Genomic DNA, 27,058 nt, shown 5'->3' with positions numbered 1-27,058 from the left:
TTAAAATAAGGATATTGAGTCTCAAAAGGGTTATGTAACTTTTTCAAGATCATCTGGCTCATAAGTGGCAGACCTTAAATTTATCCCTGGAGCTTTTGGTTCTGAAATCTTATTTTATTTTGATTGCAGCAACTGTACATCATGTTTTCCATATCATACTGGCACCCACATCCTATTTTGAACTCATTTGAGTCTTTCATGTATATATTTTCTTTAAAAAAATATAAGATTTGGGGCGCCTGGGTGGCTCAGTCATTAAGTGTCTGCCTTCAGCTCAGGTCATGATCCCAGGGTCCTGGGATCGAGCCCCGCATTGAGCTCCCTGCTCTGCGGGAAGCCTGCTTCTCCCTCTCCCACTCCCCCTGCTTGTGTTCCCTCTCTCGCCATGTCGCTCTCTGTCAAATAAATAAATAAAATCTTTTTAAAAAAGAATAAAAATAAAAAAATATAAGATTTGTTTTAGATTTGTGTCTTTTGAACTTCTGACACAATCCTAGGACTAGTTAATGGAGCTAGAGATTTAGCATTCTTACCATACTGTATCACATTAATTCACATGAAAAACTGATCAAATCACATTGGTTTAATCATCACTGCAAAGGGTACAGTTTTTCATAGTAAGATTGACTAAGAGTAGGGTACTGATAGTTATTTACTTGTATATTTTGTAAAAAAAATTTTAATGTTGAGGGTTTTTTTTTTTTTCTCATTTAATTTTAATTGTCATTATTGTAAATATTGCTGCTAAGACAAGCATTCACAGATAAAACAAATTCCACAGTGACATATGCCTTTACATCAAATGGAGGAAATTGAAAAATTCCTTTTCAAACTTGGGAAAGTATATAAACCTTTTGACAAGGATGCAGATTTCACCAAAAATCTCAGTCCAGGGGCACCTGGGTGGCGCAGTTGGTTGAGCCTCTGACTCTTGGTTTCTGCTCAGGTCATGATTTCATGGGTCGCGATATCAAGCCCTGAGTCGGGCTCTGTGCTTAGTGGGGGTGGGGGGGGGAGGTTCTGCTTGAAGAATCTCTCCCTATACCCCTCCTCCCCCCTTCAAATAAATAAATCTTAAAAAAAACCACAAAAAACAAAAACAACTCAATCCGTATGTGAGGACCTGGAGGAGGAAAGAGAAGGCTAAGAAGGTTATGCTGCTCATAGACACAGAGGAGGGAGTGAACCAGGTGGGTGGACTGCAGGCACCAAGCCATCCTGGGCCAGCTCCGCCCCTGCCAGCACACTGGCATCCTCCCCTGGCTCTCCCCAGAGCTCCTGGAGACCTGCCTGCACACGGAAATGGGAACTCAGTCATGTTGTTGGATTCGGCCTTGTATCCTGTCATGCGCAGCAGTATCATTCTTTATTGTGTCTGAGCGAATGAAAGAGCACGTCTAGATGCTCCTCAAAGGACAGAAGACTTTCTGTTGGGGGAAGGTTCTGATAGGCATTTCTGAGAGTACTTAAAGGTGAAATTGTGGGTCAGGATTTTGTTTTTTAAATAAAACATGCAGGGAGTTTTGCTTCTCTGTTTCTTCTCAAATCATTATTTAGATGATTGCAAGGGAAAGTGTGAGAGATGAGGTGGTAGGTCTATTCTTGAAAATAATCCTTATGTTTTCTTTCTTTCTTTATTTTTTTTTAATTTTTTTATTGTTATGTTAATCCCCATACATTACATCATTAGTTTTAGATATAGTGTTCCATGATTCATTGTTTGTGCATAACACCCAGTGCTCCATGCAGAATGTGCCCTCCTCAATACCCATCACCAGGCTAACCCATCCTCCCACCCCCCTCCCCTCTAGAACCCTCAGTTTGTTTTTCAGAGTCCATTGTCTCTCATGGTTCTTCTCCCCCTCCGATTTCCCCCCTTCATTCTTCCCCTCCTGCTACATTCTTCTTCTTCTTTTTTTCTTTCTTAACATATATTGCATTATTTGTTTCAGAGGTACAGATCTGAGATTGAACAGTCTTGCACAATTCACAGCGCTTACCAGAACACATACCCTCCCCAGTGTCCATCACCCAGTCACCCCATCCCTCCCACCCCACCCTCCACTCCAGCAACTCTCAGTTTCCTGAGATTAAGAATTCCTCATATCAGTGAGGTCATATGATACATGTCTTTCTCTGTTTGACTTATTTCGCTCAGCATAATACCCTTCAGTTCCATCCACGTCGTTGCAAATGGCAAGATCTCATTCCTTTTGATGGCTGCATAATATTCCATTGTATATATATACCACATCTTCTTTATCCATTCATCTGTTGATGGACATCTTGGCTCTTTCCACAGTTTGGCTATTGTGGACATTGCTGCTATAAACATCGGGGTGCACGTAGCCTTTCGGGTCCCTACTTTTGTATCTTTGGGGTAAATACCCAGGAGTGCAATTGCTGGATCATATGGTAGCTCTATTTTCAACTTTTTGAGGAACCTCCATACTGTTTTCCAGAGTGGCTGCACCAGCTTGCATTCCCACCAACAGTGTAGGAGGGTTCCCCTTTCTCCGCATCCCCGCCAACATCTGTCATTTCCTGACTTGTTAATTTTAGCCATTCTGACTGGTGTGAGGTGGTATCTCATTGAGGTTTTGATTTGGATTTCCCTGATGCCGAGCGATATTGAACACTTTTTCATGTGTCTGTTGGCCTTTTGGATGTCTTCTTTGGAAAAATGTCTGTTCATGTCTTCTGCCCATTTCTTGATTGGATTCTTTGTTCTTTTGGTGTTGAGTTTGATGAGTTCTTTATAGATTTTGGATACTAGCCCTTTATCTGATATGTCATTTGCAAATATCTTCTCCCATTCTGTCAGTTGTCTTTTGGTTTTGTTGACTGTTTCCTTTGCTTTGCAAAAGCTTTTTATCTTGATGAAGTCCCAATAGTTCATTTTTGCCCTTGCTTCCCTTGCCTTTGGCGATGTTTCTAGGAAGAAGTTGCTGCGGCTGAGGTCGAAGAGGTTGCTGCCTGTGTTCTCCTTTAGGATTTTGATGGACTCCTGTCTCACATTGAGGTCTTTCAACCATTTGGAGTCTATTTTTGTGTGTGGTGTAAGGAAATGGCCCAGTTTCATTCTTCTGCATGTGGCTGTCCAATTTTCCCAGCACCATTTGTTGAAGAGACTGTCTTTTTTCCATTGGACATTCTTTCCTGCTTTGTCAAAGATTAGTTGACCATAGAGTTGAGGGCCCATTTCTGGGCTCTCTATTCTGTTCCATTGATCTATGTGTCTGTTTTTGTGCCAGTACCATACTGTCTTGATGATGACAGCTTTGTAGTAGAGCTGGATGTCCGGAATTGTGATGCCGCCAGCTTTGCTTTTCTTTTTCAACATTCCTCTGGCTATGCGGGGTCTTTTCTGGTTCCATACAAATTTGAGGATTATTTGTTCCATTTCTTTGAAGAAAGTGGATGGTATTTTGATGGGGATTGCATTGAATGTGTAGATTGCTCTAGGTAGCATTGACATCTTCACAATATTTGTTCTTCCAATCCATGAGCATGGAACGTTTTTCCATTTCTTTGTGTCTTCCTCAATTTCTTTCATGAGTATTTTATAGTTTTCTGAGTACAGATCCTTTGCCTCTTTGGTTAGATTTATTCCTAGGTATCTTATGGTTTTGGGTGCAATCGTAAATGGGATCGACTCCTTAATTTCTCTTTCTTCTGACTTGTTGTTGGTGTATAGGAATGCCACTGACTTCTGTGCGTTGATTTTATATCCTGCCACTTTACTGAATTCCTGTATGAGTTCTAGCAGTTTTGTGGTGGAGTCTTTGGGATTTTCCACATAAAGTATCATATCATCTGCAAAGAGTGAGAGTTTGACTTCTTCTTTGCCAATTTGGATGCCTTTGATTTCTTTTTGTTGTCTGATTGCTGTGGCTAGGACTTCCAATACTATGTTGAATAGCAGTGGTGATAGTGGACATCCCTGCCGCGTTCCTGACCTTAGGGGGAAAGCTCTCAGTTTTTCCCCATTGAGAATGATATTCGCTGTAGGTTTTTCATAGATGGCTTTTATGATATTGAGGTATGTACCCTCTATCCCTATACTCTGAAGAGTTTTGATCAAGAAAGGATGCTGTACTTTGTCAAATGCTTTTTCTGCATCTATTGAGAGGATCATATGATTCTTGTTCTTTCTTTTGTTAATGTATTGTATCATGTTGATTGATTTGCGGATGTTGAACCAACCTTGCAGCCCAGGGATAAATCCCACTTGGTCGTGGTGAATAATCCTTTTAATGTACTGTTGGATCCTATTGGCTAGTATTTTGGTGAGAATTTTTGCATCCATGTTCATCAAGGATATTGGTCTGTAATTCTCCTTTTTGATGGGGTCTTTGTCTGGTTTGGGGATCAAGGTAATGCTGGCCTCATAAAATGAGTTTGGAAGTTTTCCTTCCATTTCTATTTTTTGGAACAGTTTCAGAAGGATAGGTATTAATTCTTCTTGAAATGTTTGGTAGAATTCTCCTGGGAAGCCATCTGGCCCTGGGCTTTTGTGTTTTGGGAGATTTTTGATGACTGCTTCTATTTCCTTAGTGGTTATAGGTCTGTTCAGGTTTTCTATTTCTTCCTGGTTCAGTTTTGGTAGTTGATACATCTCTAGGAATGCATCCATTACTTCCAGGTTATCTAATTTGCTGGCATAGAGTTGCTCATAATATGTTCTTATAATTGTTTGTATTTCTTTGGTGTTGGTTGTGATTTCTCCTCTTTCATTCATGATTTTGTTGATTTGGGTCATTTCTCTTTTCTTTTTGATAAGTCTGGCCAGGGGCTTATCAATCTTGTTAATTCTTTCAAAGAACCAGCTCCTAGTTTCGTTGATCTGTTCTACTGTTCTTTTGGTTTCTATTTCATTGATTTCTGCTCTGATCTTTATTATTTCTCTTCTCCTGCTGGGTTTAGGCTTTATTTGCTGTTCTTTCTCCAGCTCCTTTAGGTGTAGGGTTAGGTTGTGTACTTGAGACCTTTCTTGTTTCTTGAGAAAGGCTTGTATTGCTATATACTTTCCTCTTAGGACTGCCTTTGCTGCATCCCAAAGATTTTGAACAGTTGTGTTTTCATTTTCAGTGGTTTCCATGAATTTTTTTAATTCTCCTTTAATTTCCTGGTTGACCCATTCATTCTTCAGTAGGATGCTCTTTAGCCTCCATGTATTTGAGTTCTTTCTGTCTTTCCTCTTGTGATTGAGTTCTAGTTTCAAAGCATTGTGGTCTGAAAATATGCAGGGGATGATCCCAATCTTCTGGTACCAGTTGAGACCTGATTTCTGACCTAGGATGTGATCTATTCTGGAGAATGTTCCATGGGCACTAGAGAAGAATGTGTATTCCGTTGCTTTGGGATGGAATGTTCTGAATATGTCTGTGAAGTCCATTTGGTCCAGTGTGTCATTTAAAGTCTTTATTTCCTTGTTGATCTTTTGCTTAGATGGTCTTTCCATTTCAGTGAGGGGGGTGTTAAAGTCCCCCACTATTATTGTATTGTTGTCGATGTGTTTCTTTGCTTTTGTTATTAATTGGCTTATATAATTGGCTGCTCCCATGTTAGGGGCATAGATATTTACAATTGTTAGATCTTCTTGTTGGATAGACCCTTTAAGTATGATATAGTGTCCTTCCTCATCTCTTATTACAGTCTTTGGTTTAAAATCTAATTTGTCTGATATAAGGATTGCCACCCCAGCTTTCTTTTGGTGTCCATTAGCATGGTAAATGGTTTTCCACCCCCTCACTTTCAATCTGGGGGTGTCTTTGGGTCTAAAATGAGTCTCTTGCAGACAGCATATCGATGGGTCTTGTTTTTTAATCCAATCTGATAGCCTGTGTCTTTTGATTGGGGCATTTAGCCCATTTACATTCAGGGTAACTATTGAAAGATATGAATTTAGTGCCATTGTATTGCCTGTAAAGTGACTGTTACTGTATATTGTTTGTGTTCCTTTCTGGTCTATGTTGCTTTTAGGCTCACTCTTTGCTTAGAGGACCCCTTTCAATATTTGTTGTAGGGCTGGTTTCATGTTTGCAAATTCCTTTAGTTTTTGTTTGTCCTGGAAGCTTTTTATCTCTCCTTCAATTTTCAATGACAGCCTAGCTGGATATAGTATTCTTGGCTGCATATTTTTCTCATTTAGTGCTCTGAATATGTCCTGCCAGTCCTTTCTGGCCTGCCAGGTCTCTGTGGATAGGTCTGTTGCCAATCTAATGTTTCTACCATTGTAGGTTACATATCTCTTCTCCCGAGCTGCTTTCAGGATTTTCTCTTTGTCTCTGAGACTCGTAAGTTTTACTATTAGATGTCGGGGTGTTGACCTATTTTTATTGATTTTGAGAGGGGTTCTCTGTGCCTCCTGGATTTTGATGCCTGTTTCCTTCCCCAAATTAGGGAAGTCCTCTGCTATAATTTGCTCCATTATACCTTCTGCCCCTCTCTCTCTTTCTTCTTCTTCTGGGATCCCAATTATTCTAATGTTGTTTCGTCTTATGGTATCGTTTCTCTCTCGAATTCTGCCCTCGTGATCCAGTAGTTGTTTATCTCTCTTTTTCTAGCTTCTTTATTTTCCATCATTTGGTCTTCTATCTCACTGATTCTTTCTTCTGCCTCATTTATCCTAGCGGTTAGCGCCCCCATATTTGATTGCACCTCATTGATAGCCTTTTTGATTTCTACTTGGTTCGATTTTAGTTCTTTTACTTCTCCAGAAAGGGTTTCTCTAATAACTTCCATGTTTTTTTCAAGCCCAGCTAGTATCTTTAAAGTGATGATTCTGAACTCTAGATCTGACATCGTACTAATGTCCGTATTGAGTAGGTCCCTGGCAGTCGGTACTACCTCTTGTTCTTTTTGTTGAGGTGATTTTTTCCATCTTGTCATTTTGTGCAGAGGAGAATAGATTAATGAGAGAACAAAATGCTAGCAGGGTAACAACGTCCCCAGAAAATATACTCTAAACAAATCAGAAAAGACCTGAAGCAGTGGGAAAAGAAAGGGAAAGAGAGAAAAAAGAAAAGGAAAGAAAAAAAGAAAAAAGAAAAAGATAAAGATAAAAACAAACAAAAGCAGAACAAAACAAAACAAAACAAAAACAGAATGTGATCAAATATGATCAGGCTGGTTTATAGATCAGTGCCACACACTAGATTTTGGGTGTATTTTGGTCTGTTAAAAGAAAGTCCCTCCCAAAATTTTAAAGAAAGAAAAACTTATATATGTACAAAAATAAGGGTTGATATGATGAAGGGATGGAATATGACTGTAAAGATGGAAATTATAAAAAATTTTAAAAAAGGATTTGATAAGTTGTTTGAAAAAAGAAAGAAGAGGATTAAAAAAAAAAGAAAGAAAAAAGGGAGAGAATGTGATCAGGCAGGGGAGTAGAAAAAAACCATACACTAGAGATTTAGAGTATATTTGATCTGTTAGAAGAAACTATCTCAAGATTTTAAAGAGAGAACAACTTATATATATATGCCAAAAATACGGGTGACTACTATGAAGGGATAGAATATGACTTTAAAAATGAAAAATAAAAAATTTTTTTTTTTTAAAAAGGGATTGATAAGATGTTGGTTGAAAAAGGGAAAAAGAAAAATTCAAAAAAAAAAAGACAGTTAAAAAAAATAATTAACTTTGAAAGACTAAAGAATCATGGTAAAAAAGCCATGGATTCTATGTGCAGTATTCCCCTAGCGCTGGAGTTCTGTCGTTCTCATTGATCGGTAAACTTGGTCTTGGCTGGCTGTTCTCGCTGATCTTCTGGGGGAGGGGCCTGTTGCCGTGGTTCCCAAATGTCTTTGCCGGAGGCAAAATTGCCCCGCCCTTGCCGGTCCGGGCTGAGTAATCTGCTCGGGTTTGCTCTCCGGAGCTTTTGTTCCCTGCAAGCTTTCCGTACAGCTTTGGAGGCGGAGAGTGAAAATGGCGGCCTCCCAGTCTCCGCCCCGGAGGAGCCGAGAACTCAGGGTCCCGCTCCTCAGCGAGCCCCCAGAGAAAAGCAGTCAGTCACTCCCGTCTCCCCGGTCTCCGGCCACACTCCGCGCTCACCCGGCCTGTGACCCCGTCTTTCTATCTGGCACCCGACCCCGGGTGGAGTCTCCAAACCCAGCAGATCCCCGCGGTGCGCTCCCGCACCTCTCCTCCCGGGGGAAGAAGGTGAGTCTCCCCGGATCTGCCGCTTGTTGGGTCCCTGCTGGAGGAGCAGTGGCCCGACTGTGCTGCGGATCATGGTTTATAGCAACCCCGAGCTGAGAGCCCGCGCCTGGGCTCCGTCTCTGCAGCGGGGCTTCCCCGCTCCGATACCTGCAAGCTCTGCCGCACTCAGGCACCCCCGGTCTTTCTGTGACCCCGAGGGTCCTGAGACCACACTGTCCCACGAGGGTTCCACCCCCCGCTTAGCCACCAGAGTGACGTCCCTCAGCGGAGCAGACTTCTAAAAGTTCCGATTTTGTGCTCCGCGGCTCTATCACTTGCCAGAAGCGGCCGACGGAGGCCCCTCCCCCGCCGTCTATCCTCCCGAATATCGCCTCGGATTCACTTCTCCGCACGTCCTACCTTCCAGAAAGTGGTCGCTTTTCTGTTCAGAGAGTTGTTGCTATTCTTTTCTTCGATCTCCTGTTGAGTTTGTAGGTGTTCAGAATGGTTTGATCCCTATCCAGCTGAATTCCTGAGAGGAGACGAAATCCAGGTCTCCTACTCCTCCGCCATCTTGCTCCGCCCCTCTGTTGAGGGTTTTTTTAAGTAGCAAATACTCCATTTGGAAATTCAGGGGACTATACAGGGTCAGCTGTGTTCCTTTCAAAAACAATTACATTTCTTCTCTCTCAAGTAGCAGACTTCTGATATTCGATAATACTTCCAAAATATTATTTAATATTTGGTAATATTTTCTATTTGATAGTACTTGCTGATTCTTTTCATTGTTTGGTACTTGCTTTTTCAGTGGTCTGGCTTATTTCTTGTGGGGATGCAGGGATGCTGGGATGCTGGGTTCCTGGGATGCTGGGATACTGGGATGACCTCAAAACTAGAGGTAGCTGCAGGTTAGTTCATTTTCCCTTTAAAAAAAAAAAAACTGGGGCGCCTGGGTGGCTCAGTCGGTTAAGCGTCTGCCTTCGGCTCAGGTCATGATCCCAGTGTCCTGGGATCGAGTCCCACATTGGGCTCCCTGCTCTGTGGGGAGCCTGCTTCTCCCTCTCCTCCCCACTTGTGCTCTCTCTCTCACTATCTCTTTCTCTCTCTCTCAAATAAATAAAATCTTTAAAAAATAAATAAATAAATAAATAAATAAATAAATAAATAAATAAATAAATAAAATTTTAAAAAACCCTATGGTGGTATCATCTTCCCATTTCCTTTGACTCAGCTACAAATTCCCCTCTAACCCACCAAATATTTCCCTATTCTGTCCACTCTGCTCAATCCTTTACCACTGCCACCCAAGCCAGCACCACATTGCACCTGGGCTACTACAATATACGGAAAGGTCTTTCTGTTCATTCTCTTCACTCCTCTACAAGTTAGTCCCCTTAAAGTAGCCAGAGTTATCTTATCATTATGTAAATTAGATCATGACATTCTCTTTAAAAATTTGCACTGTCTTCCCATTGCACTTAGAATAATGGTTAAACTCATTATGACTTATAAAGCCATAGGTGATCTGGCTTCCGCCTAGTTCTGGAGTTAATCTTGTATCACTCTCCCCACCCGATGGGCTTGGCTGTTCTTCAAAAGTGCAAAGCTATCACTTCAGGGCCCTTGCAGTTAAGTTCCCACTGCGATGCTCTTCTGCTCTATCTTAGCATGGTTGGTTTGCTTGTATCATTTATGCATCATTTAAAATATCTCTTCCATAGAGAGGTTCCTCCTGACCAATTTAAAGATTTCATTTATGTATTTATTTGAGAGACAGAGAGAGAGAGAGCGTGAGTGGGTGGAGAGGCAGAGGGGGAGGGAGAAAGGCAGAGTCTCAAGCAGACTCCGCGCTGAGAATGGAGCCCAACACGGGCTCCATCCCACGACCCCAAGATCATGACCTGAGCTGAAACCGAGAGTCAGACACTTAACTGACTGAGCCACCCAGGCGCCCTCTGACGAATTGTAAATGAGCCAACAAAACACTATCAAATCACCTTATTTTAACTTTGCGCATAGCACTTATCATTGTTGGTAATTATCTTGCTTATTTACTTTTCTTTTTTCCTTTCTTTTTGAATTGTCTGCCCTCCACAATAGAATGTATGACACATGAGGGCGTGTCCCTGTGTTATTTAGCAGAAACTCACAAGTACCTAGAAGTGTCTGATAAATAGAAAGTGCTCGATAAATATTTTTAAATGGAAAAATAATTTGTGCCTTTTAGATATTTTCCCAGATATAGTGAATCAAGTATGCATTCTGATATTTGATTTTCTTCATTGGACAATTGCCTGGATGCTATGTACTATTCAACTGTACTCATCCATTAGGGAAAGAAATATAAGGTCTAGTTTCAAGCTTAGTTATCAATAATGTGTGTGATAGTAATAAAATTTTCTAATCTCTGTAGGCTACAATTTACCCACTCCTTATCAGAGATGAGGTTGGAATAGAAGGACAAGAGAGCGAATGTACTAAGAAAATATAGTATAATGGGGCATCTATGTAGGCTCACTTGAAGTTTGTGGTCACAGCTTAAATGAGACCAGTCAATGCATTTGCACATTTTTCCCCAGACACAGTTTGGTCTAAGAGTGTAGGTGTAGAGTAAGCTGAAAATTGCATTTAGCCAGAAGTCACTTGTTAGGTGAGAACAAAAAAGAAGAGCAACAAGGAAATGGAGGTGCAACCATGGGAAAGATTATAATGATGGTTTATGGGATACTCAGAGTAAATTATGAGGAGATATGTGGGGAGGGCTTGAGAGCCTCAGTTCAACTCTCCAACGTATCCAACCCTTCCCTCCAGGGCCTGCACAAGGTCCTGGGGTGCCTGGGTGGCTTATCGGTTAAGCATCTGCCTCCCGCTCAGGTCATGATCCCAGGGTCCTGGGATCGAGCCTTGCTTCAGGCTCCCTGCTCCGTGGGAAGCCTGCTTCTCCCTCTCCCAGTGCTCCTGCTTATGTTCCCTCTCTCGCTGTGTCTCTCTCTGTCAAATAAATAAATAAAATCTTAAAAAAAAAAACAAAACACAAGGTCCTTAGTTGTGGAGATTGGTGAAGGTCTAGGCAGTAGCAGTTCCTTTTTTTTTTTTTTTTTAAGATTTTATTTATTTATTTATTTGTCAGAAAGAGCGAGAGCAAGAGCAAGCACAAACGGCGGGGAGCGGCAGGCAGAGGGAGAAGCAGGCTCCCCACTGAGCAAGGAGACTGATACAATATGGGACTCGATCCCAGGACCTTGGGATCATGACCTGAGCTGAAGGCAGATGCTTAACTGACTGAGCCACCCAGGTGTCCCTAGACAGTTGCAGTTCTGCTTTTTAGCTTATTGTGCTGATTATCAACTGTCACATCATTTTTGGTTGGTTGAGATTTCCTTTTACACGAAAGCTTACTTCTGCCTTCTGAATATGTTTTTCAATATTTAAGTTAGCAGTTTATCTAAGTATTTTGTTGAGAATGTTTTAGGATATTTCATGTTCACAGTATTGCTTAAAATGAAAGTCTGCTTTAATTTTAATTTTTGCATTCTTATGATTAAACCTACTCGTTAATTTTGTTAGGTGAAATGATCTTTGATATTCCTTACGTTTATGTATTACTGTCTTGCGCTCACGTAGCTAGCATAATATAAGCATGGAAGGATTGTGTCCACATATTCGATATATGTGATTCATATATGATTAGGAAATGTATCTTTTTGTTAGGTCTGTGTAGTACCTGAAGTACAATTAATAATCCAAAGTGTATTTATTTCTCATGCTGTTCTCAGGATTAAACCCTACACAGAGCTTCCATTTATAGCCAATCTGTAATTATATTAACCAGGTAAAGTGATGTTATGCTCTTCTAACAAATCAACCCTGGAAACTCAGTGTAGCCTAATACAGCATAGATTTATTTTTTCACTTCTAGTATATTTCCAGTTATTCTCTGTTTTCCACATTCCTTCAAATCCCAGGCTGGTGGGAGGTACCACTATCTTCTAGTTGTATCATGTAGAATATATTACTGTGTAAGAAGAAGAGAAAGCTGTCCAGTGGTAATTTAATTTGATCTAGAAGAGACATATGGCATTTCCTCATTTAGCCTGTTGGCATGTACTGTTCACAGTCTCACTTAACCACAAAGGGGCTGGGAAGTGTGGTCTCCCAGGTGAACAAGATAAGAGCTAATTGGATATTGCTAAACACTAGCTTAAGGTCAATCACTTTGACTTTTCTGGTTTTCATCAGATTTAAGTGTTCATTCAACAACCTGAACTAATCAAATGATGCAAATGTGTTAACTGTGCTCTGATCTGGGTCATTGGTCTCTTTGTATCTTTGGCCTTAAAGTAAGAGACATTAATATTCTCAAATCATGCATAATGTAAATATGTTTGGAAACATTTTGTAGAGTGTAAGCATTAGACAAAAGGGATCTATGTTTTGATTTTTTAAAAGTTTATTTATTTAATTTCTACATCCAACATGCGGCTCAAATGCACGCCCCCGAAATCAAGAGCCTCATGCTTTTCTGACTGAGCCAGCCAGGCGCCCCTGTTTTGATTTTTTTAATAGGGTGAATAGTAAAGTAAATGTGTTACCTGTGAGATCATTTAATTTATTCTTAATACACACTGGTTTTTATTTCAATAGGCATCATTACAAATAAGATGGAGACTGAAAACCACACAATGGTGACAGAGTTCATTATTTTGGGATTAACAGAGGATCCTACACTTTGTTCCATCTTCTTTGTGGTTTTTCTAGGAATCTATGTTGCTACCATATTGGGCAATATCAGCATAATCATGTTAATCCACGGAAGCCCTCAACTTCACACCCCGATGTACCTTTTCCTCAGCCACTTAGCCTTTGTGGATATGGGGTATTCGACCTCGGTCACACCCATCATGATTGTAAGTTTCCTAAGAGAGAGAACTACTATCCCTGTTGCGGGCTGCATAGCTCAGCTTGGCTCTGATGTTGTCTTTGGATCGGCTGAGTGCTTCCTGCTGGCTGCCATGGCCTGTGATCGCTATGTGGCCATCTGCTCTCCACTTCTCTACTCTACACTCATGTCTTCCAGAGTCTGCATCATCCTATTGGCTGCTTCCTATCTGGGGGGATGTGTGAATGCTTCATCATTTACTGGCTGTTTATTGAGCTTAACTTTCTGTGGACCAAATAAAATCAACCATTTCTTCTGTGACCTCCCACCGTTAGTGAAGCTTTCTTGTACCCATATTTATGTTGCTGAAATATCTCCTGCCATCTTAGCTGGGTCAATCATTGTAATCACACTGTTTACCATAGCTGTTTCATATCTATACATCCTGCACTTGGTCCTAAATATGCACTCCCCTGACGGAAAACACAAGGCCTTCTCTACTTGCACTTTTCACCTCAGTGCAGTCACTTTGTTTTATGGGACAGTCACATTTGTCTATGTCATACCGAAGTCAGGTCACTCATCTGACCATATTAAAGTGGTGTCTGTGTTCTACACAGTGGTGATCCCCATGTTGAACCCCTTGATCTACAGTCTGAGAAACAAAGAGGTGAAAGAGGCCATGAGAAAATTGATGGCTAGAAGACATCGGTTATTTTGAAAGAAATTCAATGTGATTCCAGAAACTGGAAAATGATAGTTTCCAGAATATATGTAATAGATGTTTATGTTTTCCATTAGCCTTATCACTTTATGCAAAGAACTATCTTAAATACCCAATGCCAGTATGTTAACTAATGCCAACTTTAACTTACAATTTTCTAGAGTCACAAAATATTTCATGAAATTCTGCTGGGTTCAAATTAAATGTGTACATTTCAGTGTTAGGAGACTTTTTTTCTCTCCTTTGTTCATTGTTTACAGTCCATGATTAGAGAGTGTTTTCTTTTTCTTCTGTTAGGTTCTATATTTTTAAAATATCGTCGTGTAAGTTAACATCTTAGAAAGCATCATGTACTCAATGGAAATGCAATTGATGGTAGTGTTGCCAGTCTAGGTCACTTTCTCAGGAAGACTTGAAGATTTGGCCTTTTTTTTTTTTTTTTTTTTTTTGATTTATTTATTTGACAGAAGGAGAGAGAGAGAGTGAGAGCACAAGCAGGGGGAGGGGCAGAGGAAGAGAAAGAAGCAGGCTCCCTGCTGAGCAAGGAGCCCGACCTGGTTCTCCACCCCGGGACCTGGTATCATGACCTGAGCCCAAGGCAGGCACTTAACCAACTGAGCCACCCGGGCACCCCGACTTGGCCTGTCTTATACAGGGTTATCATAATCTTTTGAAGTAGTTATGCTGGAGTCTTGAAAAATTTTATTCCCACCTAAAATAAGACAGACCAAAAGAATTTATTCCATAGTTTTGTCACCAAGACGACTCAATCCAGGTAACACAGAGGGAACTCTGAAGGCTGAGTCTTTGAGAGCTCCTTTGAGAATTCCCAGTAGTTATTCATATTTCTCAAAGGTTTGTCTGCAAACACTTGTCTTTGAACCTTTGCTGACAAGCCTTTGAATAGTAGGAAAAACTACCAGGGAGTGGTGCTGTGGAGGGGGCTACGGCACAGTGGAGCTTTCTTTCAGCAAGCCAGTTGGTATTTCCAGGGTATAAAATTATGAATTAAGACATCCAGGCTGCTGAAGGCAAGCAATATACCTGCCATCCTTCTTTGTAATATCTCCCAAGGTGTTCATTCCCACCACTCTCTCACGGCTTTATTTTAGGTGTTTATGGTTGAGCCTGGATAGTTTTCAGCCTCCTTAATTACCTCCCTCCAGAACCATCCCCATGACTTCTGATTAATCATGTTTGAAGAGTAAAATATGGTTTTCCAATTATTACAAAAGTGGTGTGTGTCAAACGAGTCCTAGAGCAAGAGTAGATTCCAATTCTCCCCAATTCAATGTTCCTGGCATATAAATTGGTGAAAGTATAACTCTTTGCAAATAGTCAGGGATATAAAGACAGCCTACAGAAGGAGCTAGCTTAAAGAAGTCCTGGTAACTCAGCTCTCTGGTGGATGAAGTTATTTATCCACAGTTTTTTAAAAAAGATAACACCAGAGAATCCCAGGCTAGTCACCAGGTTTTACAATGAAGTAATTGGGCAGTGTTCCCTCTCATCTCCCTGGATTGCTTACGTTCTGCATTTAAAAAATATGTATCAGCCACTTGTATGTCTTCTTTTGTGTAACGTCTCTTCAAGTCCTTTGCCAATTTTATTCTCATTTGTACTTTTCTTATTGATTTGTTCTTACTATAATCTGTCTATAAGTCCTTTGTCAGATTTGTACATTTTAAAGTTACACTCCCATTCTGGTTTGCCTTGTCACTCTCTTAATTGTATCTTTTGATGAACAGATGTTTTTAATTTTAATGAAGTCTAATTTAATAATATTTTCTTTATTGTTTAGTGCTTTAGCGACAAGTTCAAGAAATCTTTACCCAATCCAAGATTATAATGATATTCTCTCATATATTCATCTCGAGGCTTTATACTTTAGAAACTCGGTGTTGGGCTATAATTTTAAATATTTTGTTTTGCCTATGAATTCAAAAAGGCAAGGCCCACACCTCTATTCACTGTGAGAATGTGTGGGACTATGTGATTTTGCTTATATTACCAGTTCCTCCTCCAAGGCTGTTTTCTAGGTAAAATCCTTGGAGTGTAAGAGAAGGGAATTTTTGGGTGAAATGATTTCTTTTTTGCACTTGGGTTTCTTCTAGATTTCTGTCTGTCCAGGCAGTTCACACTGACATCCAAGGATTGACAAATTCCTTCTTACCCCTTCAAGGTCTCTCAGTATAATCAGGCCAGACTCTGCACCTGCCATCAGGTATGCAACCTGCCATAGTTCTCTGCTCACAGGGAAACACAGGGAAACAATCCCATTTACAATAACACCAAAAAGAATAAAATAACCTAGGAATAAATTCAATGAAGGAGGTGAAAGACTTGTATACTGAAAATTACAAAATATTGATAAAAGAAATTAAACAAGACTCAAGCAAATGTAAAAACATCCTGGGTTCTTGGGTTGGTAGGCTTGTTAAAATATCCATACTACCCAAAGCAGATTCAGTGCATCCCTACCAAAATCTCAATAGAATTTTGTTATAGAAATAGGAAAAACAATTCTAAAATTCATATGGAGTCACAAAGGGCCCCCAAACAGCCAAAATAATCTTAAGAAGGAAGAACAAAGCTGTAGGCATCACACTTCCTGATTCAAATAATATTGCAAAGCTACAGTAATTAAAACAGTATGGTACTGACATAAAGACAGACATATAGAGCAATGAATAGAATAGAGAGCCAAAAATAAACACATGCATGTACAAATAATTTTCGACAAGAGCACCAAGAATACACAGTGAGGAAAGGATAGATAGACCCATCAATAAATGGTGTTGGGAAAACTGGATATCCACATGCAAAAGAATGAAATTGAACTCTTACCTTACACTACACACAAGAATCAACTCAAAATGTATTAAAGACTTAAATGTAAGAACTAAAATTGCAAGAAGAAAACCCCTGGAAGAAAACACAGGAGAAAGGCTTCATGTCATTGGTCTTGGCAATAAATTTTTTTGGTATGACATCAAAATCACAGGCAACAAAAACAAAAATAGATAAGTGGGACTACATCAAACTAAAAAACTTCTGTCCCGCAATGAAAACAATCACCAGAGTGAAAAGGCAACTACAGAATAAGAGAAAATACTTGTAAACCATGTATCTAATAAGAGGTTAGTTTCCAAAATATATAAGGAACAACTCAATAAAAACAACTCAATAGCAAAAACACTAATAACTCGATTTAAAAAAATGGCCTAAAGACCTGAACAGACATTTCTTCAAAGAAGACATAAAAATGTAAAAATGGCCAAGAGGTACAAGGAAAGATGCTCCACATCACTAATCATCATGTAGATGCAAATCAAAACCACGATGAGATATCACCTCATATGTGCCAAGATGGCTATTATAAAAAAAAAATACAAAACAAAACAAAAGACAAGTGTAGGTGAGGATGTGAAGAAGGAGCAAACTTTTGTACATTGTTTTGGGAATACAAAATGGTGTATGGAGGTTACTTAATCAAGAATAGAACTACCATGTCATCCAGTAATCCCACCTGTAGATATTGATCTAAAAAAAAAAAAAGACAATGAGCAATTATTTACACTAGTACCTACATAAGTAAAAGTGCAGAATACATTTCGGGGCTCTCTGAAACTATTCACTGTGAGACTATGACTTAGTCCAGGGTGTCAGAGGATGCTTCAATGGTGAAATAAATCTAAACCTGAGACCTAAGGTGACTAGGAATTAGTCTTCCATTGGAAGGAGGTAGAGTGATGACTACAATCATAAGATGGTTTGTAGTTAGGTAAAGATAGAGATGTAGGAGTATCTATTTATCTTTAGGTCATAGTGTAATATCTGATACAGAGAAAGATTTTCTAAAAATTGTTTAACACTAATTCAACAAACATCTGTTTAGTGCCTCCTACATTCCCAGCACTACACCATTAAAAAGGGTTACAAAAATAATTAGTCTTAGACACGGCACTTTCACACTGGGGAAAGAACAAGATCTTCCAACTATAATGGGGACTAATCAAGTGGTGTAAACAAAATGTTGGGAGAAGTACAGGAATGAAGGGAATTTAATTCTCCCAGATATGATCTGGAATGTTTTTGTGGAATTGATGGCTACCTATTTGTGTCATTCATCAGCCACAGCTGGGCTTCCTTAAAACCTAAAGGAATAGTATCTTTCTAGGACAGGGAGTCTCACAGCATGTCTATTTCCTAATTTGCTGGATTTGAGGTATTTGAGCTGTTAGATCTTTCTAATGTGGATTATCAGGTTTAGCTTTGTTCTGAAGACGATGGATGGGCTCAGTCCCAGAATCAAAGGAACTTGACTTTCAACCTTAGAGAATGTTGTGCTATGTGGCCATGGTTCAAGAATGCAGCCAGAGTTGATTGTGGCCATGTATCTTTGACAACCTGCCAGTCTATGTGGCAGTTGTGGATGGCAGAGTCCTAAGAAAAATGTTAGTGTGAGCTTCATTGTTTTATTAGAAAGCTTACATGTTGGTGGATCAAAATTGACAAAGGGAAGAGGGAAGAGCATGTGTGAGAAATGTCTGCCACCAATAAGCATGGTGTGTATGTCAAGTGTCCTAGGACAGATCCATATTACATGTGAAAAATATATGATTTTTTAAATGTACATCACTTATATTGCAATTCCAGTGGATTCATGTTTGTAAATTAAACTGTACTAGCAAACCCAAATTATTGCTAAACATAGGTGACATGAAAACCTCAACCACTGAATATAGCCACATTTCAGAAATGCCACAAATTGTCACAGCCATATTAGTCATGTTGATCTAATAATCAACTTCAATGACAGTAAAATGTTATAATTATTTTCAATTTAAATTGAAATGTTTAATTTTTTCATTTAATTAAAAAAGTAAATGGAACCTCAGAATATGTATTTCATTCATACACTTTTATGTAATCATGTTTACATGTTATCTCTCTGTCCCAATAGATGTGCACATGTAACTTATCTATCCCAATGGATTCTCAATGTAGTTTTCCAAAACAAATAACTAATTAATTTGTAATTACAAGTGAAGTAAGTGATTTGGGCCTTATCTCAAATGACACAAGCCTCACTTAAATATGGCTCTGCCGTTCAGTGACAATTCCTTGGAGCCTATCCCTAGTGTTGCAGTGGATGTGTCGCTAATTTATCCTTGTTCTTTTTTAGGGACACAGAAATATTTGATTCTCTTATATGTACAAGAAGTTACAAGTTGATTATTTTGAGTAAATTATTAGTAACTGAGCATTTATTTGTTGCGTACACAGTGCTTGGTCTTTTCATCCACATCGTATCATTTTTAACACAAGAATCACATGAGGTATGTATCATTATTTCCTTTTTACAGGTAAGGAAACAGAAGATCAACAACTTCTTGTAACATGCCTCTGATTACAGAGACTGTGAGAGGTAGAGCTAGAAACCAATCCCAAGTTTGTGTGGCTGCAAAGTCCGAGGTATTTCTGCATATCCCTTTGCCTTCCCTGCTGGCTCTCATATCCAACTTTGAAAACATTTGTGTCTTTCATCCATTTATTTTTTTCTCAAAAAATTTATTTCAGTTTGAGGCTTTGTCTCATTAAAAATGCCAGAATGTGAGGATTCAGACACGTAACCCTAGTACTGTTCATACTGTAGGACGTCATTGCCATGATTAACATGTAACATTGAGTAAAATGTGCATGGTTGCTGACAGTTACGTATTATTTTTTTCTTAATTCTTCTTCAGATAGAAGTTCTTCAGGAAGAAGCAGATTATTCAGCATATTTTGGTCTTTAAACTAGAAGAGCCATGGAAATGACTGAATGTAACTTAATATATTCTCCCCTGTCCTTGATCATGTGCTCTAATTTGAACTAAGGGAATATTATTCTGAAATGCTAATCTTTCTTTCAATCCAATTTCCTAGCCTTCCTAGCTGGCTACTTGCATCCATACCTCTCTACCCTCTCCCCCCATCACCATCATATGCTCTCACTTCCTATTTCCCTATAGTTGCTAAATAGAACTGATGAGACCAAAACTTACTAATGCAGTTCCCCAAATGCTTCATTTCAGCTCACTTTCCAATTAATCCCAGTCCATAAAAATACCTGGACTCTTCTTACTGCTTCATGCAATCTTAGAAGGATGAAAAAGTATGGTGTAAGAGATAAGTCCTGGAAGATTTTGCAAAATATCCAGGATTTAGCTTGTAACAATAGTAAAAATTCTATTTGGCCCTTTCATCTTGGACATAGACACTTTCCAGCCCCTGGTATCAATTATAACTAAGGATGTAATTTTTTCATTCCAGGAAAAGGATCAAGTAAGAAAGAGATGTCAAAGTCAGCTCCATATTGTTTGTCCAATAATTGGATAAATGGTGATAGTATTTACTAAAAAAATAGAATACTGGGGCAGAGGCACATTTGGGATGGGGGTGGAAAATCAAGAGCTGGCCTTTCCATGATCATTTCAGTGATTTACAGTTTATGTTACTACAATCAGTATTGGTGTAATACCCTTTTATGTATTTCTGGTACACATGGGGAAGACTTGCTCTATGGTATACAAATAGGAGTAAAATAGCTGAATTATAAGATCACTGAGTCTTCAATTTTAATATTTTCATGGAATTTGAAAAAATTCATGTGCACAAAGTACTCTATGAGTGAGGCAGAGTTACCATTTAAAAATTGTAATTGTACGGTTCTGTTTAGATATCTACATTAAATGTGGGGTAATTTCAACCAGTGTAACTGCCTCTGATTCTGATTTCAATAGGCACCATTAAATGGAAAGATGGAGACTGAAAACCATACAACAGTGACAGAGTTCATTATTCTGGGATTAACAGATAACCCCACACTATGTGCCATCTTCTTTGTGATTTTCCTGGGAGTTTATATAGTTACCATAGTGGGAAATATCAGTATAATCATCTTAATCCGAAGCAGCCCACAGCTTCACACCCCAATGTACCTTTTCCTCAGCCATTTGGCCTTTGTGGACATCGGGTATTCCACGTCAGTCACGCCAGTCATGCTCATGAGTTTCTTAAGAGAGAGAACGACCATCCCTGTCACTGGCTGTATAGCCCAGCTTGGCTCTGATGTCACCTTTGGGACTACAGAGTGCTTCCTGCTGGCTACCATGGCCTATGATCGCTATGTGGCCATCTGCTCTCCCTTGCTCTACTCCACCCAGATGTCCCCAGTGGTCTGCTTCCTCCTATTGGGGGCTTCCTACCTGGGTGGATGCATGAATGCTTCATCATTTACGGGCTGTTTGATGAATCTATCCTTCTGTGGACCAAATAAAATCAACCATTTTTTCTGTGACCTCTTTCCACTCTTGAAGCTTTCTTGTGGCCATATTTATATTGCTGAAATATCTCCCGCCATCTCTTCTGCAACTGTCCTCATAAGCACACTGTTTACCATAATTGTGTCCTACAGTTACATCCTCCACTCAATCCTGAATATGCGCTCTACTGAGGGGAGGAAGAAGGCCTTCTCTACCTGCACTTCCCACCTCACTGCAGTCACTTTGTTTTATGGGACAGTTTTGTTTGTTTATGTGATGCCCAAGTCGAGTGATTCAGCTGATCAGGTCAAAGTGGCATCAGTGATCTATACAGTGGTGGTCCCCATGTTGAACCCCCTCATCTACAGCCTGAGGAACAAGGAGGTGAAAGAGGCCATGAGAAAACTAATGGCTAAAACACATTGGTTCTCCTGAATTACATCAGATATGAATCCATAAGTAACAAACCAATGATTTGAGGAAACATTTGTGCTGTATACTTTGATGATATTTATCATTAACTTTATCACTTTGATAGTGAAGAACTCATATATATAAAAAGCCAATGTTTACTTCCATATAGAAAGTGAAATATATCATTAACATGGAAATCTGCTTCATTCAAATTAAATATTAACTTTTCAAGGTAAGAATACCTTTGCAAAATAGTTCCATTCATCAGCTGTGAGTCCTATTTAAATAAAGAAAGCTATTTCCATCAAAGATCAAACTTAATTGAATTCCATCTTGTTAAATAACATTTTGGAAAAAAAACTTGTTCCCAGCAGATGTGTAATAAATGGTAATATTGACAAGTCAGGCTGTTCAGGTCACTTCCTTTAAAGGTACTGCCCTGCCTTTGTCAATGGATATTCAACCTTTTGGAAGCATTGATGTTAGTGTCTCCAAAAAGCTTCTATTTTCACTTTATTTAAGCCAGAGCAAAGATCATGATTCCTCTGTGTGGCCTTTAAGAGAGCCAACCCAGATAACACCCACGATCCCCTTGGGTGACCTTATCTCCTCCCCTGAGTTCAGCTGCCACCTGTGTGGTGACAGAATCCCTACACACCCTTCCTTGGAGCACAGATGAACTTCTCCACTGGCCTTTCCCCCAAGACTCTCAAACTCAGGGCATCCTGACTTGAATTTATCATACTTCTCACAAAACTATTCCTTCTCCTCTGGTCCTTTCTCAATAAGTGGCACCTCTTTGTAAGGCCTTGTACTTGCAAGAGATTTGGGGTGACTATCACTGCATACCCATCAAAATAGTCTGCCTCCCTCCACCCCGTTCCTTCTGTCAGATGGAAGACAGGTTGCATACTGACGCTTCCTTATCTAAGTCTCTCCTTTCTAGGCACTTAAAGACTCTCCAGTTGATTATGGTAAGTCCATGCAGAGATTTTTCCTTTGTATTTCCACTCTAAGGGATTCAGTAATCCAATCACCCAGATGTAAGTGGTGTGGTGTGGCACTGTTACCTCTTTTATTGGAGAGAATACACATTGGCACCTATTTTTTCCCTCCCAAATTCTAAATCAACTGAGGAAATGGCAAAAAGAGAAGGCAGGAGGTGTTCTGAATCCCAGAACGTGACACTCTCCCTCTCTGTCCCTGGCAGTACTGGAAACACTCAGGTCTCCCCAGTGAGACTGGGTCTTTCCCCATCTGTTTACAGCATGGCCAAGAGTAGCCCAGAGCACTGAGGGCAAGCTCGCTCCCAAGAGAAACGGGGAAGGGGAAAGGTTGCGATTGCTCTTCTGGGTTGAATTGTGTCCCTCAAAAATTTGTATGTTGTAGTCCTAACCACCAGTATCTCAGAATGTGACCTTATCTGGGAATAGATAGAGATGTTACAGATGTAATTAGTTAGGATAAAGTCATATTGGAGTAGGATGGGCTTCTAATCCACTATGACTGGTGTCCTTATTTAAAAGAAAACAAAGGAGAATTTGCATACAGACAACACACAGGGAGGACCTCATGTGAAAATACAGAGAAATGGGTTATGCTTCTACAAGCCAAGAAACTCCAAAGATGGCCCACAAATCATCAAAAACTAAGTGAGAGAGCTAGAACAGATCTCACAGTCCTCGGAAGGAACCGAGCCTGCTGACACCTTGATCTTGGACTCTTGGCCTCCAGAACTGTGAGAGAATCAATTTTTGTTGTTTAAGCCACTCAGTTTGTGGTACTTTGTTATAGCCGCTCTCACAAGCTAATACAACTACATATCTAGTTTTCCCCTCCAAACTTACCATCAGCTAATTTACTACTTCTAGGGGAGGAAGGAGTGAAGGCTAAGAAAGGTGTGTTATGCTAATATCTCTTCCAAAGGGGGAGAGAGAATAATAGGAATGGGAAAAAGCATTTTCCCCAAAGAGCACATCAAAAAATAAGGATCAAGAATATCCCTGTGGGAACAATCAAAAACTCCTTTTGTAAGAATTTTTTTTTTAGAAGTTTCCTGATAACTGTAGATTGTAGATTGCTACCTAGAAGGCAGAAATATGAACCGGGAGAAAATTGTAAAGATCCTGAGCTATTGTGTTGTTAAAAGATTTTTAGTCCATATAAATTTCAGGAAAATGTTCTTCTTCTGGAGTGTTTTGGGACTTAGGAAGTCACTGACATTCCTCATATTCTGTGAACCCTAGCTGCAGCAGAATATTGGAGAAGACTGAAGGCAAAGCGGTGACAGGTAATTTCTTGGGGGTGAGGAAATCATTGAATACTGTGATTGGGATGGTGGTTGTACAAGTGTTTACATTTGTCAAAAGTCATCTACCTATATATTTAAATCGTGTGTATGTAAATTATACTTCAATAAACTTGCTATTTTAGAAGATTCTACAAGAGAGTACTCCTTTCTTTCTCATTTTAATCTGAGCCTATGGGCAGTGGGCAGTGGCGACAGGATTACCATCTACCTAACAATGCAGGCCAATGCCTTTCATTCCTTTCTTCAGCACTATGCCTATACCAGCATTGACTTTCTTTCTGCTTAAAAAAATTCTATTATTTCTTCTTTTACTACACATTTGCTGGTGATGAATTTTAAGTCTGGGGTGGGTTTGTTTGTTTTTGGTCATAAAGAGTCTTTGCAGCACCTTCATTTTTTTTTTTCACTTTTTAAATGTTTTTATTTTGAAATAATTATAGATTTAAGGAGGGGCAAAATAGTACAAAAAGGTCCTGTGTACCCTCTATGCAGTTTCACCCAGGGGTTACTAAAGCACCATATCAAAACCAAGAATTGGACACTGAGACAATGGATTAGTGTAGTTCTGTGCACCTTCATTCTTGAAGATAACTCTTTTGGGTAGAATTCTAGGTTACCAGTTACAAATCTTGGAGCACTTTTAAGATGCAATTGTTTTCTTGTTTCTATCATTTCTCTCAAAAACTCAGCTAGCAGTCTTCCACCCTCTTCCCTCCTCTTTTTCAAAAGGAATGTCTTGTATTTCCCCCTTGTTGGGGAAATCATCAAAAAGACGTGACCACCCATTGACCCAAGAGCTGGACCCAGGCATTCAGTGGCTCCTGGCCATCTCCCCTGTCCTTGGAATGTTCCTTTTGTCTTCCCTGCTCCCTGAGACTGCTCCAAGGACACAGGCTTGAGACAGTAACTGGTATTGAAAACACCTGCATGGTCTGCCTGGCTGCACCCAGTTAAAGCCTCTTTACAAGCTTTGAAGGTTTGGCTGGTGGGTGTGGGGAACCATTTGCCGTCTTGCTGTCACCCAAGACAAGCCTTGAATGTAAGTTCCCTTTGCTAAACTGCCACCTTCCAACCTGGAGTGGCCGCCTCATTTTTTTCTTTCTCCCTGCCCTGTATGTAAGGGGGCTGGTTTCAAATCATACCTGGGAAACTCCCAGGAGAAGGTTGAAAACCAACACCCCAGAAGCTTTTAACATTTGCTTTTGGCTTCCTGTGGTCTTGTTATGATTTCTCAAAGTGTGGTTGTTCTTATACTTACCATGTTTGGAAGGTGTAGGGCTTCTTGAATTTGTAGCTCATGGTCTTTCATGTTTGGAATATTATCACTGAATATTTCTTCAGAAATTTCTTCTACTTCTTTTTGCTTGGACTTCAATTGCACATGTGTTAAATCTTTTCACAATTTCCTGTATAGCTCACACTTTTTGTATTTTTTTTCTCCATCCAGTAACATGTTTGTTCTCTACTGACCTATCGTTCAGTTTACTATTTCTCTTTTCTGCTGTGTCCAATCTGTGTCCAATTCATCTGCTGAATTCCTAATTTATTTTCCGTTTCTAAGATTTAAACTTGGTTCTTTGTTTTTTTAAAAAAAAATGTTTTTGTATTTAGTTCTCTGGTGTGATTCTTCATTTTATTCCTCTGTTTTTCTTAGACATATTTTTAATATTTATTTTGAAGTACCTGGTTTTTATGCATTTGGTCCTGGCATATTATTGGCATACTTTGTCCTTTTGTTTTTTTTTTTAATGATGGGCAATATAGATAAAAAGTTATAGAGGCTCTAGATGAGATTATCTTCCTCCAAAATGTATTCAGTTGTCTTCTAGAAGGCAGATAGAGCACTGGATTAATCTCTTTGAAGAAATGGAATTTTAGTCCCCAGAGGGGTCATTCATAAAACAACTCCATGTCTCCTTGTACAGTATAACTCCTAAACTTGCCTTCTGGTAAAATAGTGGTGTTATTTCCAGGGTAAGTTAGGTGCTGTGCTTTGTTGGGGATGACCTATTTCTGGTTTGGCCTTATTTCTTGGATGTAGTAATTACCCCTAAGATCTAGTCTTTCAGGACTCCCAAGTAGAAGCAAAAGGTGTTAGAGGTCTCCTCTACCTTAGCCTATCAAACCAGCATTGCGAAATGCCAGAATCTGCTGAGATCTTCAGCCTCCCCCAGGCAGATGGCCACCTGGTGTTCTGATATCTCGCCAGCCCACGTGCAACTTGAAAGTCGTCAAATCCCTTAAAAGAGAAATTACACATGGGATTTCAGGCTCACATCTCCACAGTGTTTCCTCTCTAGGATCTTGACTGCACAAATCTCAGATGCCTTGGCATCTCTGACCTCAAACTTCTTGTACTCACCCTGCCCCATTGCCAAAACCCCCAGGCTTTGGCTTTTTGCTCAGTCTGTGCTCCTGTTGATATCATTTGGCAAATGCATTTATTTGTGAGGCTCAAGGAAGGACTTACTGAGGAAATGACATTAAACTGAAGCATAAAGGAAAATAGGAGTAAGGCGATTATTGCTAACTGGAAATGCAGTTGCAGAAACAGGTGGGTGAAAGGAGAAATGTGGGATGTTGAACTAATTATCCTTAGCTCAAAGTACAGGGTCTGCTACACAGCAAGTTTTCGACAAATATCTGTTGGTTAAACATTAATTCTAATTCAATGAATATTTGGTCTCTTTATTCCTCGCAGTAGATTATGAACTGAGGAAACAAAGTTGAATATATCATGTGCTTTTCTTTCAAGAAGTACACAACGAAATGTTTCTTAAAAATACAATGGTTTCTATTCAAATGGTAAGAATAAAGTGCTAGTTGCCATTTTTTAAACTTTAAAAATTTTTAAGGTTTTAAAATTTTTTATTGTATATATTTTAGGTGTACAACATGATTTTTGACATATACATGGTGAAATGATTAATGCAGTCAAGCTAAGTAACATATCCATCTCCTCACATAGTTACCTTTTCGAGTGTGGTGAAAACAACTGAAATTTACTTTCTTAGCAAATTTCCAGTATAAAATACACTATTAACTACACATATTGTGCTGTACTTTAGATCTCTAGAACATATTCATTCTACATAATTGCGACTTTGTACTCTGACCAATGTCTCCCCATTTCTGCCACCTTCCTAACCCTGGTAACTACTGTTTTACTCTGCTTCTAGATTCTACTTTTTTAGATTCCACATATAAATGAGATCAGGCAGTATTTTTCTTTGTCTGGCTCATTTTACTTAGCATAATGTCTACAGTATCTT

General features: G+C 39.5%; 2 protein-coding genes across 2 annotated transcripts; both read left to right on the top strand.

The window, feature by feature from the left end:
* Positions 1 to 12,416: 12,416 nt before the first annotated feature.
* LOC118541731 (olfactory receptor 5P4-like) lies at positions 12,417 to 13,788 on the top strand. The gene has a single exon (XM_036101511.2). The coding sequence runs from the start codon at positions 12,810 to 12,812 to the stop codon at positions 13,746 to 13,748; it is 939 nt and encodes a 312-aa protein (XP_035957404.2). The 5' UTR covers positions 12,417 to 12,809; the 3' UTR covers positions 13,749 to 13,788.
* A 6,769-nt stretch (positions 13,789 to 20,557) lies between these two features.
* Positions 20,558 to 21,496, top strand: LOC118541730 (olfactory receptor 5P4). The gene has a single exon (XM_036101510.2). The coding sequence runs from the start codon at positions 20,558 to 20,560 to the stop codon at positions 21,494 to 21,496; it is 939 nt and encodes a 312-aa protein (XP_035957403.2).
* Positions 21,497 to 27,058: the final 5,562 nt, after the last annotated feature.

This window comes from Halichoerus grypus, chromosome 11 (assembly GCF_964656455.1).
Source record: "Halichoerus grypus chromosome 11, mHalGry1.hap1.1, whole genome shotgun sequence".
NCBI lineage: Eukaryota > Metazoa > Chordata > Mammalia > Carnivora > Phocidae > Halichoerus > Halichoerus grypus.
The sequence above is the reverse complement of the archived record's forward strand: the minus strand, read 5'-3'. Positions and strand labels throughout refer to the sequence as shown.

Excerpts from the sequence above, each read along its gene's own strand:
- LOC118541731 (XM_036101511.2), top strand. The coding sequence starts at position 12,810 with ATGGAGACTGAAAACCACACAATGGTGACAGAGTTCATTATTTTGGGA.
- LOC118541730 (XM_036101510.2), top strand. The coding sequence starts at position 20,558 with ATGGAGACTGAAAACCATACAACAGTGACAGAGTTCATTATTCTGGGA.